At 43.2% G+C, this 13,547-nt stretch overlaps 1 protein-coding gene across 4 annotated transcripts in view; it reads left to right on the top strand.

Moving 5' to 3' along the window:
- Nucleotides 1-3,988: 3,988 nt before the first annotated feature.
- The window catches only part of KIF13A (kinesin family member 13A), a 198,636-nt gene continuing 189,077 nt past the window's right edge, over nucleotides 3,989-13,547 (top strand). For 2 of the 4 annotated variants that reach the window (XM_039523229.1, XM_039523227.1), the window contains exons 1-2: nucleotides 3,989-4,510; nucleotides 5,104-5,197. In XM_039523229.1, the coding sequence (XP_039379163.1) occupies nucleotides 4,456-4,510; nucleotides 5,104-5,197 (149 nt within the window). In that variant the 5' untranslated portion in view covers nucleotides 3,989-4,455. The remainder of the gene's footprint in view (nucleotides 4,511-5,103; nucleotides 5,198-13,547) is intronic. The other 2 variants (XM_039523230.1, XM_039523228.1) reach the window with 1 other exon arrangement.

Raw genomic sequence — 13,547 nt, 5'->3', positions numbered from 1 at the left:
ATGGTTTGTTCCTGCAACCTCAATAAAAGAGTCTTTAAAATACAGCCAGCTCTCCTGGACTCCTTTCCCCCTCATATTATTCTCCCAGGGGATCCTGCCCATCAGTTCTCTGAGGGAGTTAAAGTCTGCTTTTCTGAAGTCCAGGGTCCATATTCTGCTGCTCTCCTTTCTTCCTTGTGTCAGGATCCTGAACTCGACCATCTCATGGTCACTGCCTCCCAGGTTCCCATCCACTTTTGCATCCCCTACTAATTCTTCCCAGTTTGTGAGCAGCAGGTCAAGAAGAGCTCTGTCCCTAGTTGGTTCCTCCAGCACTTGCACCAGGAAATTGTCCCCTACATTTTCCCAAAACTTCCTGGATTGTCTGTGCACCGTTGTATTGCTCTCCCAGCAGATATCAGGGTGATTGAAGTCTCCCATGAGAACCAGGGCCTGCAATCTAGTAACTTCTGTTAGTTGCCAGAAGAAAGCCTCGACCACCTCATCCCCCTGGTCTGGTGGTCTATAGCAGACTCCCACTATGACATCACCCTTGTTGCTCACACTTCTAAACTTAATCCAGAGACTCTCAGGTTTTTCTGCAGTTTCATACCGGAGCTCTGAGCAGTCATACTGCTCTCTTACATACAATGCAATTCCCCCACCTTTTCTACCCTGCCTGTCCTTCCTGAACAGTTTATATCCATCCATGACAGTACTCCAGTCATATGAGTTATCCCACCAAGTCTCTTGTTATTCCAATCACTTCATAGTTCCTTGACTGTGCCAGGACTTCCAGTTCTCCCTGCTTGTTTCCCATGCTTCTTGCATTTGTGTATAGGCACTTAAGATAACTCACTGATCATCCCGCTTTCTCAGTATGAGACAGGAGTCCTCCCCTCTTGCACTCTCCTGCTCGTGCTTCCTCCTGGTATCCCATTTCCCCACTTACCTCAGGGCTTTGGTCTCCTTCCCCAGTGAACCTAGTTTAAAGGCCTCCGCACTAGGTTAGCCAGCCTGCTTGCAAAGATGCTCTTCCCTCTCTTCGTTAGGTGGAGTCCGTCTCTGCCTAGCACTTCTCCTTCTTGGAACACCATCCCAAGGTCAAAGAATCCAAAGCCTTCTCTCCAACACCACCTGCGTAGTCATTCGTTGTCTTCCACAATTCGACGGTCTCTACCCGGGCCTTTTCCTTCCACAGGGAGGATGGACGAGAACACCACTTGTGCTTCAAACTCCTTTATCCTTCTTCCCAGAGCCACGTAGTCTGCAGTGATCCGCTCAAGGTAATTCTTGGCAGTATCACTGGTGCCCACGTGGAGAAGCAGGAAGGGGTAGTGATCGGAGGGCTTGATGAGTCTCGGCAGGCAGTCTCTCTATCACATTGTGAATCCTAGCTCCTGGCAAGCTGCAGACCTCTCCGTTTTTCCAGTTGGGGCAGCAGATAGATGACGCAGTCCCCCTGAGGAGGGAGTCCCCGACTATCACCACCTGCCTCCTTCTCCTGGGAGCAGTGGTCGTGGAACCCCCATTCCTAGGACAGTGCATCTGATGCCTTCCAATCGGTGGAGTCTCCTTCTGCGCCCTTCCCTCAGATGTATCATCTAGTCCACGTTCCGCATTAGTACCTGTGGAGAGAACATGAAAACGGTTGCTCACTTGTATCTGCATTGCTGATACATGGACACTCCTCTTCTTCTTCTGGAGGTATGTGGTAGGCACTCCAGATATTCCTTGGGGGCATGTGTTCAAACAGAAACCTAAAGGGCAGAGAATGGTTTTCTCTTTATCATGTTGTCCCAGTGGGATCAGGTAATATGCACATTAAAGATTCACCATCAAGAACGACGGGTGAATCTTTAATGAGGCATAGAGTCATGGTGCACTTATCAACCACAGCGTGTCTACTTAGGATAGGGTAGTTTATAATCATCTCATTTTCCCATTCCTCTTCTGGACCAGCACAATCAGAGAAGTGTATGGACTATGTGATTTGCAAACAATGATGAGGTTGCACAGCATCATCTGAAAGAGTGCAATCTTCCTAGAGTGCTTCGAGGGCTTGTGAATCTTGCAATCTGATGTTATCATAGAATCATAGGATGGAAGGGATGAGAGGTCATCTAGTCCGGTCCTCCGCTTCCTTTGTGCATCTCCCATTCCACTCAGGGAGCAAGACCACCTGGGAGCTTTAACATTTCCTCAGTCAGATCCTTCCTTTCCTCAGACAGTAAGGAACCCCCAAAGACAAACCCTGCACAATCTATGGGTGGGGGCCTGGGGTTTCATGGGAGACTTCTGCTTAGGAGAAGTCTGCTCTCTGCTATCTTTCCCAGGATCCTCCAGCCACTGCTCTGCTCTGTCATCCTCTGGTCCCGTCTCCCCCATTCACCCTGCTGAGCAGCTTATCCCACTGGGTCAGCACCTCACAGGACTGGCTCTAGGTTTTTTGTTGCCCCAAGCAAAAAAAATTTTGGCTGCCCCCACCCCAGCCCTGGGCTCCTCACTCCCGCACCCCTTGCTGCCCCAGCCCTGGGCTCTCCCCCCGCCACCTGCACTCCCTGCCACTCCAGTCCTGGGCTCTGCCTTCGCCGCCTGCCACCCCAGCCCTGGGCTCTTCCCCCCGAACCTGCACCCTCCTTCCGCCCCAGCCCTGAGTCACTGGTAACTTGCTCCCAAGGCGACTTATTCAGCAGAAATTTTGGATGTGCACAGAACACAGCCAGGATTGGTTCCCAAATGGTTACATAACTCCAGTAAAGGGGAACAATTTTCAGCTTGTGTGATTGGAGGATATCTGGATGCATATTATAAGACTGTCCTCCATAAATGAGGAAAAGTTGAGGTGCCTTTATTATTCTTTTGTTCCACTCTTTCTTTCTATAGGGAATTTGCCAATGCAATATCACTGTCTTCCCTTTAAACAAATAAAAAAAAAACAAAAAACAAAACAAAACAAAACAAAAGGGCAAGGGCTGTTGAAAATAGTAATTCCAGTCCTAAAAACCACTGGGAAACATTTCTTGCTCAATTTTATCCTACTTTTTCTACAGCAAATTACAGGGGATCAGTATATTTGATTTGGGAGAAATGAAGTAACAGCTGCCCAAATTGAGCCTGAGCACTCCTGAATGTTGAGGTGTTCAAATCTGGAAGGCAGGTGCTAGATTCCCTTTCTGAATATTAGCTAAATCTGGAAAGGAAAAGTCAATTTCTGCTTCCATGGCTCAGAAGTGGAAATCCTCCTACGTGCCTGGTACTGTATCTAAAGCTGCCCTGGTCCAGTAGAGCTTCCCCTCCCTTACTTTTCATTTTAAATTCTAGTGGGATCCACATACCTCCCTTGCTAGGCTTCAAATAGAGAGAGGCACTGTCCATTTAGTCCACCCAATTCCTTCTTTCAGGGCTGCAAGGTGAGGTCACACCAGTATCCTTAATTCAGTCTGGGGATGTCTTCTGAAGGGGATATCTGGGCCAAGGCCTTCTACTCTTTGGGCACACTTGTTCCCCATTCACAGTGCTACCCCGCTCTAGCAATGAGCTCTCCATTCACAGCAAGCTGCAGCATGAGGTTTCAGCTATCATACTCCCTCCTCCTCCTCCCTTTCCTGTTGATAGCAGCCAAGAGAACGCTGGGAAATGAAGTTATTTCCCTGCTCCAAGGCTGGCTCTATAGGCTAGGAGCCAACCAAGGAACTACAGCTCCCAGGGCCCCTTGCTGGTTCTCAGCTCCCAGGCGGGATCCCTGCCAGCTGCTGCCCCTGCAAACAGGCTGCCTCAAGCAGGTGCTTCCTTTGCTAGTACCTAGAGTTGCCCCTGGCACCTCATCTCCTCTCCCCACCTATCACCCGACCTCCACCACGCAGCTTTGCATGGGCTTTTTCACCCGCCCCTCACCTCCCTCGGCGGCTGCTTGCTCAGCGTCCTCCCACCTCGCCCTACGCGCGCGCCAAGTACGGGCAGGCAGCTCTTCGCGACTTCGCTGTTCCCTCTGCGCATGCCCTGAGGGAGGGCAACGCGAAGGATGTGCGCATGTCTAGGCGGCGGGGGCGGGGTTACCCTGGGACGCTCCATTCCACTCCCCCTGCCTCGAAGACACTCGGCTGTTTTCGTATCTTTCCGGACCATCCCCCCCGCACCCCCCATTAACCCGCCCGTCTCCTAGGCTGCTGCGGTCGTTCGGCCAGGCGGCCGCGGTGGGCGGAAGATGGCGGTCGGGACGGGGAGGCGGCAGCGGCGGGAGCTGTTATGCAAACGAGGCTAGAGGCGGGCAGACGCGGAGTCGGACAGACGGAGGCAGCCCGGAGCTGCTCGGCCGCCGCTCCCCCGCCCCCCCCCAGTGGGGATGGACCTTGGGGCTGCGCCTCGCCGCGGGCAGCGCGGGGCGGGCAGCGACCCGTCCCTGTGAGCGGCCCCCGGCTGCAGCAGCAGCAGCAGCGGCGGCGCTGAGGGAGCCGGGCGCCGCCGCCGGGGAAGATGTCGGAGACCAAGGTGAAGGTGGCCGTCAGGGTCCGGCCCATGAACCGCAGAGGTAAAGCGAGCCGCCGGCTGCCCCGGGAGAGCCCCCAGCCGGGCACCCCCCTCCCCCGCCGCTGCTTCTCCTCACAGCGGCCGGAGCCGGGTGGGGATGGGGGGTCGGCAGGGCTCACGGACCCCGCAACAATCAATGAGCGAAAACTCAGCCCGGGGTGCGGCTGAAGCGTCCCTGGTCACAGCCGCTGCCCCCACGGGGGGGTGGACTCTGCTTCTTGCGATCACTGTGAGTGCCCCCCCCTTCCCCCCACGTGCACACACCTTTCCTCGGCTGGTGGAGGTTCAGGGTGAGCCTGCGGCTCCCCCAGCTAATCCCCGGGGCTGCCTGGAGACCCGCCCCGTAAGGAGGGCAGTTCTCCAAACAGCCCCGGGGATTAGCTAGGGCAGCCTCAGGCTCTGGGGAGAAATACCAAACTCTTTCTTCCCTACTCCCCGCCCCCCCGCAGTACTGTGGAGTAAGGGTTCTGCAAGTAGCTCTGGGGAGACGTTGGGGGGAGCCCAGTTTGGCAGGGTGGAGGGGGTGCATGTGTCCCCTTCTGTGCACGAGGGGCTATTCTGGTAGGTAAAACCCTCTGGCATGTTCTCTTCTAGAGCTGGAGTTGAACACCAAATGTATTGTGGAGATGGAAGGGAATCAGACTGTGCTGCACCCTCCCCCTTCAAACATCAAACAGGGAGATAACAGGTACAAATAAAATATCCCTATCCAGAAATCCCTGCCCCACCCTGTCTACTTTGGGTTACTCATGGGCTCAAACAATGAGTTGCTTGTGTGCTTTTGTTGAGAGAGAAGCAGCTTCTTAATGTTGCTTTAGCTACTTTTGGAAGCTCTTTAGAAAAAAGTCCAGTAGCCTGATTCTCCTTTTGCTTGCAGCTGTGTAAGATGCCAATAACATCAGTGGAGTTGCATCAGTAGGAGATCAGAATCAGACCCTGAATTTCTTTATCCACACCCTGTCAGAGGAATTTGGGGGGGGCAATAGTATTACTTTTTCAGAGACAAAACATTAGTAGTTTAATATATGTTTAAAGATTTATGCTTTCATCAACTGTTAGATGAGATTGATTAGTGGTGGGATTGAAGAAACTGAAAAGTCCATAACATTTTTGGCAGTTTCATTAAGGAGATTCTGTTTAATGAGTTGCTGTAACCTTCAGGTTTGATTTGTGGGAACAAAAGTTGGGTGCTGGATTTTAGATGCTGGGGGAGGGTTTTTTTAGGGCTGTATTTACCAGATTGCAACATATTTGCATTTGAAAAGTTGTGACTGCTGGATCCCTTATTAATTCTGTGCTGTTCTGTGAAGCAGTATAAGAGAGTCCGCTAAAATAATTTGGAAATCTGGCACTTGCTTGCAAAGTCCCTGAAAAGAATACTTTTGGAAATCATCCAAAATACCAATGTACCAGATTGTAAAAATAGAGCAGAGCAGGAAAAGATTTTTTTTCATGGGGGGTGTGGGGGCATGAGGGGTAGAGTTGTATTGTGTGCTAATCTATTCAGTTACCTGTTAATTGATCCCTGTACTTGGTGCTCTGAATAGATTTTTTTTCTTAAGAACAGAAAATTGGGCAAATAATCATAGTTATGGCCATTGTCCCACAAAACTGCTTGCACATCTCATCATAGGCATGGCTTTGTGAAAAAAATGCATATGTCCATCTGAATTATTTGTGTTGGTGCTTTTTTGGTAGACATTATTTTACACTTTTACGATACTTTACATCTTAAAAATTCTGAGACTTCGTATGAGGTTCCACTTACATCCCAATTCTGCAGTTGGATTAGTGTAATAAATCTCGTGTTCAAGTTTAACTTTATGCCATTAACCCTTTTGATGACAGCATAAGGAAGGCCAATCTTGTGGTTAATGCACTGTCTTGGGACTGGGAAGATATGGGTTCATTTCCTGGTTCTTTGCTAGACTTTCTGCATGTCCTTGGCAGAGTCATGTAATCTCTCTGTGCCCTGGTTCCCCATCTGTAAAATGGGAATAATAAATGTAGTCTTGGTCTCTTATTTATTTTGAGTGTAACCTTTTCATGGCACGGACTGTTTCTTACTGTGTGTGTGCGTATATAGTGCCTAGCACAGTGAAACCCTCATCTTGATTGTAGCCCATAAGTCCTATTGTAATACAAATGTTCTAAAATGTGTAGGCTTCCCAGAATGTTGGTACTGCAATTTTTTTCTCCATACATATTTCATGATTTTGTACCAAGTTAAAGGAAGAAATAAGCTGTATATAGTTCTTAAACCCCCCCCCCAAAAAAAACCCCAAATGTATAAATATACCAGAGTAGAATCAAGTAACTGTTCAAATAAATAAATAAGTCTACAGTTACAACAACAAAAAACCCTTTCTAAATTACTGGTAATAATCAACCTAAGGTGGGAGTGTTACCTCTCTGTGAAAATTGTTGCAGATATTTGGGAAGAAATTACAATGCTACCATAATAGAAGACCACGTGTGGTTTGTCTGTGTGGGTTTGTGTTTCTTGCTTTATCACCAGTTATGTATATATCCCTTTTTGACCTTGCTAGAATTAGGACCCATTCTGTCTTGATAACCACGAGTGTAGACCCTTGCAGCTGCATGGAATCCCATGATATAAACAGGGCTCTTTAACAGACACGGGTCTGCCCACTTGAAGGTCAGTGCAGCTTTGGGGGGTCTTAGTTGATTGTTAATATTTAATTTACAGTTTTGCAAAGAAAACGACTATCTGGCTTAGTGCATTGGAAATAGCCTTGAAGTGTGTAATGTGCAATGGACTATGATCAGTTAACACTGATCATATTTGTTTTGGTCTAAATAAAATTGTAATTCAGTGTCTTCCAAATCTAGAATTTATGCATAGCTTTTTCCTGAAGCCTGTTGAATCCTCCTGGTGTTTAGCAGAACCATTTAAAATCCATTATTTTTAATATTAAATTATTGGATCTTGCAGGTTTTTTTCTCATCTGAATAGTCACAATACTCTTGGTACTGGAGAAATTCTTTATATTTTTATGCATTTCCAAAGGCACTATCTATATGAATTTAATCTGAATCACTGCAGCAGTGCTGCTTGTATTTTGATTGATTTCTTAGCAGAGATAAAAGTGCCAAATGGGTTTTGGTTTTCTTTGTGTAGCTTGGTTTCATATTTCTGTTAGACTATTGCTATAAAGGAAGATCTATTTCAAAATTAGAATTTCACTTGTTAGGTTGCTGGTTGATCATTTTACCATTACTTTTGCTTGTAGTTGCATATTAAAGATGAATAGCTGTATGTCTAACTAAAATTAACTTTTGTGTGGAAAGCCTCGGGGCACTGAGTGGGGCCTAGTTTTGTCATCTTTACTCTGCTAGATGGTTCGTCATCCTTTGAGTTCAGTAGGACTACTTTTTACTCATTGGGAGTAAGCATAGCTCAACTGGGCCTGAAGTGTGTGAAGTCATTTTAATTTAATAAGAGTTGCTCATACTTGTGAGAGAAGAGGAGGAGAGAGGCAGTGGAGATAATGTCGGAAAAAGTGTTTAAAATGTATATTGTTGTGCTGTCATTTAAGCTGGCAAATGTAATATTGAAAAAATGCTTTTATAGTTAAATGAAAGTAAAAGTTTATACTGTGATTCATAATAAGAGCAAGTGGTTTCTACTAAAGGAGGCAGGCAGGCTTGTCTTCCATAATTGCTTTTCCTTAATGGAATTAAAGCCAAGAAATCAGTGATGGTTTTAAAAAAAAAAAAAGGTTTCAGGACCTCCTAGAGTTACAGTTTAAAATGTACAGAACAGATTATATAAAAAAAAGATCAGACAGAACTTTCATCCACATTTATAATTAAACATGCTGACACTCATTTCTAGAAGATTTCCAAAAGCTAAACAGTTGTCAGGTGATGAAAAGTGGAGCTGTACAAACTTGTCTGTTTCATAAGAGTGGTTGGTTTTATTTTGGAATTATATCTAAGGAATATGTCATCAGAGTTTTTTTTTAATTTTGTAAACTTTAGGCTTAATCTTCACAAGGGTAGGATTTTGTGGTTTACACAGGTGAGTAAATATTTCCCCCCATTTTACAGGTGAGGATAACAAGGCAGTAGTTGTGACTTGCCTAAGACCACACAGTGAGACAGTGGCAGAGTAGTGGGGTAGAGCCAACATTTCCTGACTCCAGGTCTCCTGCTCTAACCACCAGGTTACATTGCCTTCTAAAAAATTTAACAGACACATCAGTTTAAATTACTTTGATATTAGTGTTCTCTCTTCATTTAGAGAACTACCCAGAGCAGGCTGGCCTACCTGCCCCCACAAACATATCATTTTCTAATTTTGTATTCAGCAAGGACATCAAAACCTAGGAGAAGTTAACCAACTGCATTTTAGTTTCATTGAGCTAGGGAGAGCTTATTTGGTTCAGTTTTTGACTCCCATCAGGAAGTGAATGTAAAAAGGAACCATTTAACAGGCACCAGTTGCACCCCCTTCAATGCTGGGCAAAACATTGGAGTTGGGATCTTTTAGCAGTAAGATCAGGGCTGAGTGTAATTAGTAATAGCTGTAATTGTTTCTTTATCTTTAACTGTTAGCTGTACTTTTTTGTGGCTGGAGAAACACATCAGGAATACGTTTTGTCTTTCCTCTGTACACAGGAGATTATTTGTCCATCTTCAGATGGAAGAAGAAAATCAGATGCCCTACTAAACTCTTCTCTCTGCATTACTAAAGATATGAAACACTGTATCTCAACTAATATTTTGTTAGAAATGGATGTTGCCTTTCAGAGTTTATAAGCATATTCTGTTATTTTATATCTTTCTAAATAGTTCCATCCTGTTGCCTGAAATAAATGCTGCAATATCCAATCAAACTGCTGAGTGATTAGAGCTGATTAGGAAATGGAATAAAAGTTTCTGTTGAAAACATTTGTTTCTGGGTATTTGTTTCTGTTGAAATTTTTGTCTTGTCTCTGAAATTTTCCAACTCATTTTGGGAGTATTATAAGCTACTGCTTTGCATTTAGAACTGCTATGCCATTGTAAAGTAATCTAAAATGGACTATTCTGGAGATTTCTTTGCATTTGTGCTAGGGTTCTGGTTGCTAATTGGAATAGACTCCTCCCTCCCCCCCCCCCCCCCCATCGCCACCAACTTAATTTCTAAAGAATGTGAATTTAGAAAAGCAAATCTTGTTTTGATTTCCCTAATGACTCTAGTACATACATTAATCCTCTGTCCTCCTTTTTTATTTACTAAATTACCTGCATCTTGACTAAAATAAGAAACCAGAGAACTTGCAGAACTGAAATATTACTTTATAACTGCCCAATCTAGGATTGAAACCAGGGAGATTTATTGGGCAATTTATTACATTAAAGCATATTCTTGTGCAAACTTATCTTTGTTCAAATACTTAAATTGGAAAGAAAGTGAGAGGTTATTAGCATGTGTAGCTGAACTTAAATATACTATTTAGGTTAGAAAGTGCCCTTTTTAAATTCTTTTTAAATACATCTTAACTTTTTCTGCATGCATTTTGTAAGGTTTCTTGAGAATAAACCATCTGCCCTGCCTTCTTCCTTGACCTCTTTGTGTTACTTACCAGTTTTTATCAAAGGTTAAATCCTGCAAGCATTACTTGAGCAAAGCTTTTATTGTAATTGTAGATTGATAAGAGCTATGGAATAATATTGGGTGGTGTTTTGTAATGTTTCCCGGTTCCTCTTTAGGAGTTTTGTAGGCTTCTCTGCTTTTTTAAAATGACTGCTTATTACCTTGGAGGCACTAATTTCCTAGCTAGTTAATATTATTTAAAAAACAATTATTTAATACATTTCTTTCCTAAACAATAACTCTGCTTTTCTTTCTGCTCCTTCCTGTCCCCAGGGGAGGGGGGAAAACCATGAATCAGTATAAACTTCAGTGGTTGTGGTTAATGTTTTGATTTAACACTATTTGGATCATCAGAGGAGACTGGGAGGAGAAGGTCACTGCTCTGGGGAGTTTGTGTATGTTGTAACAGTCAGTGCTTTAAACTGAAACTTGTCTGAAAGGAGTGTCAAGTGAAATGAGACAGCTGCTAACTCTCCACATGTCTGAAGGAATTATCAACCAGATAGAGACTTGGATGCATGTGCTCTAAATAATCACCTGTCTGAGGTAGTGGATAGAATAACAGCAACCATTGCCTTTGTCTATAGGAAATTGTAAAAGTAATCTGACTTTGACCTCTCTTAAATTAGTTTTCCTGTTATGCCTCAGCGTTCAGGTTGTGAACTAGTAGCTTTGAATCCTCTTCCAAGAAGAGGTGCAGTTGCTTTATGGAATATATATATGAGGTGGGAAATTGCATTCCAGAACTGTTTCAGCAACATTTCACTTAGTTTCGTATCTGAATCATGATTTAAGTCTTGTTCCAGAAGAGTGCTGTTCTCAAATTCCACATAATTAAAAATCCTAGAGTTCAGGTTATGGGTATATGGCAGTGCTGCTGTTCCCGAGGTGGCCTGAAGCAGGGTGAATGGGAAAACTATTGTTCTTTTAATAAGTTTAAAATCCAGACAGCTAGAAGTACCTTGTGCTTGAGTCTATAAATGGCACTGCTGGAGGAAGCTCATGTTAGAGGCTCTTGGAATTGTAGGCAGACTTTTCTGAATAGAAGAAATAGATTGGCGTATATCAGAACAAGAACAGAAAAGAATCATTTGAGGAAATGGAAAACTGGTCTTGGTGTTGTCTTGAATGGTTGTTCCCAGTTTTCCAGCCTTCCTTTACATGACCACGGGTGGAAAATTTATAAAGTGAGGGGTCAAAAAAGATGAACCAGTCAAAAGTTTCTCTTGCAGATCTATCCTAAAATGTTAGGAACACCCCACACAATGAAATGTTGAAGTAGTTTGCTAAAGAGATTAGCAACCCTGTAGATACACTTAAATCCTGTGATTGGTCTGAACGAGTATGGTTAAAATAATAAGCAGGTGTAAACATATACATATTTGTTTTGAGATTAGGATTCCTGCTGAATTTTCCTGCTTTAAATACTGAAAAGAAATACACATTTTTAAAAGACTTGTAATTTAAAAATAGATTTTTTTTTCCTTTCCTAGTAGGGAAAAGGGAGAGGATTGTGAAGGAAAATCTTTAGGGTTCCCTTTCTGCCCTGTTAGTGAGCCTCACATTTTATGCTTAAAGGTGACCGAGTAGCTCAAGCTCTCTGCTTATTTGTTCCCTGCCTCTCTGTTGAGCCTGTTAATGGAAGTAATTAGTGCCAGTAATAATCACTAATCTCTGCAGGAATGTTGTACAGGCACTATAGCATAACTGTTTTTTTTTTTTCAATCATGCAATTCCTGGTCCTTTGTATGTGGGTATTACAGGCTTCAGACTATGATGGCTCTGTAGCAAATACAAAACTACAATATAGTGAGAGAGACACAATTGTACACATTCATTAAGCGTGTGAAAGATTAAAGCCAGAGCTGCCACTGTGCAACAATCTGTACCTCAGCTGGGAGTGAATTTAGGACCTCCAGTGCCAAAACACAGGCCTCTACTAAGTTAACTAAAGGAGTAGCTCCATTAGCTGATAGTAGCAGTAATCTCTAACCCTCTACATGGAGGGAGTAGTCAGTAGAAGTAAATAAGATTCACTTAGCCAGCATGTTATACATAATTGTCAAAGGAAGCTTGTCCTGAGAGCCTGAGGTCCACAGCCGTTCAAATCCCTTTACAACTTTAGTGACCCCTCCATCGATTGTTGGTGGATATCAAATAGGGGACTTTTACTGCCAAAAGCACAGGCCTCTACCACTTAATGACTCAGGGAGGAATTATGAGTTAAGGAGAGAGATGCTGCTGGCAAACAGCTTGAATATTGAGCAGACAGTAATTGATCAGCATAAAGGAGTTATAGTAGCCCTTAACTTTGAGAGAAGCCTGTGCTGGAGAACTATTAGTGGGACTTCTTACACAAGCAGACTTATTCTGTATTCCCAGTGCTGGAGAGGGTGCTCCTTTATTCCAGTTTCATTTGGAAGGGAAATGAACCCCCTTCCAATACTGTAGGCCTGGGTCAACTTTGCTAACTCACCTCTCAGCAGTTTTGACACTTGCTATTCTGGTAGTTTGTTTTTTTCCATTTAAAACTTGAATATTAAAAACTTCAATATATCTTGAGGGAACTTCCTGTTAATTTGGTAACAAATATATCCTGAGCTAATAAATTCCCTTGTCATCAGCCTTATATTTTTTTTTCAGCCCATAATGCTGAATGGGACACACCCTCAAATAATGCTATATTGATAGCTTGTGAGATATACTAGGAATTAATCTGAAGCAACTGGCTTCACATAGTCACTAACTACTTTTCATCACCATTAAGCTGATTTGGATTTGAACTAATGACATAGAGATATGACATTTATACAGTACTAGTTGAGTTGTGATTGGACAAAGATTAATTCCTAAATTGTTCTTTTGAGTGAAAGTAAATCAAACCTTGAAAGTCATTTAAATGGAAATCTTTGCATTCAACAATAGTATTTAGCACTTTCTATCAAAGACTCTCAAAGCACTTTGTGAACATTAATTATTCAAGCCAGTTGCTTTGGTTGGAATTTTATGTATGTGCACATGTACTCAGAAAAACATTTTTTGAAAATATATTAACGTGCATAATTTCTTTTAATGTAGTGCCTTTCAAAGTAAAATTTTACAGCACAAACTATTAAAAGTATATGAACAATTGCTTTAAAAACGTGTTGCTGTAGATTGAGTGTTTTAATCTAATGTATAAAAAATACAACCTGTGTGTATATAAAAAGCATGGCCATATTTTATTGGACAGGTATGAAACTCATCTAGAAACTTTAGTTCAAGTAAAATGAAGTAATTACACACTTTTTCATTTTTTTGGGTGCTTAAGATTTCTTTACTTTGGGTGTCACTTGTTTGTGTTTATGTATCAGAACCAAAACAGAAAACTTGGATTAAGTGATATTCAAAAGCATCCACTGAAATCAGGCACTTTTCCTTCTCCAACTTATTA

The sequence above is a fragment of the Mauremys reevesii genome, linkage group 2, assembly GCF_016161935.1.
Source record: "Mauremys reevesii isolate NIE-2019 linkage group 2, ASM1616193v1, whole genome shotgun sequence".
In the NCBI taxonomy this organism is placed as follows: Eukaryota; Metazoa; Chordata; order Testudines; family Geoemydidae; genus Mauremys; species Mauremys reevesii.
Note: the sequence above shows the minus strand (reverse complement) of the source record. Positions and strands in the feature narration are given on the sequence as shown.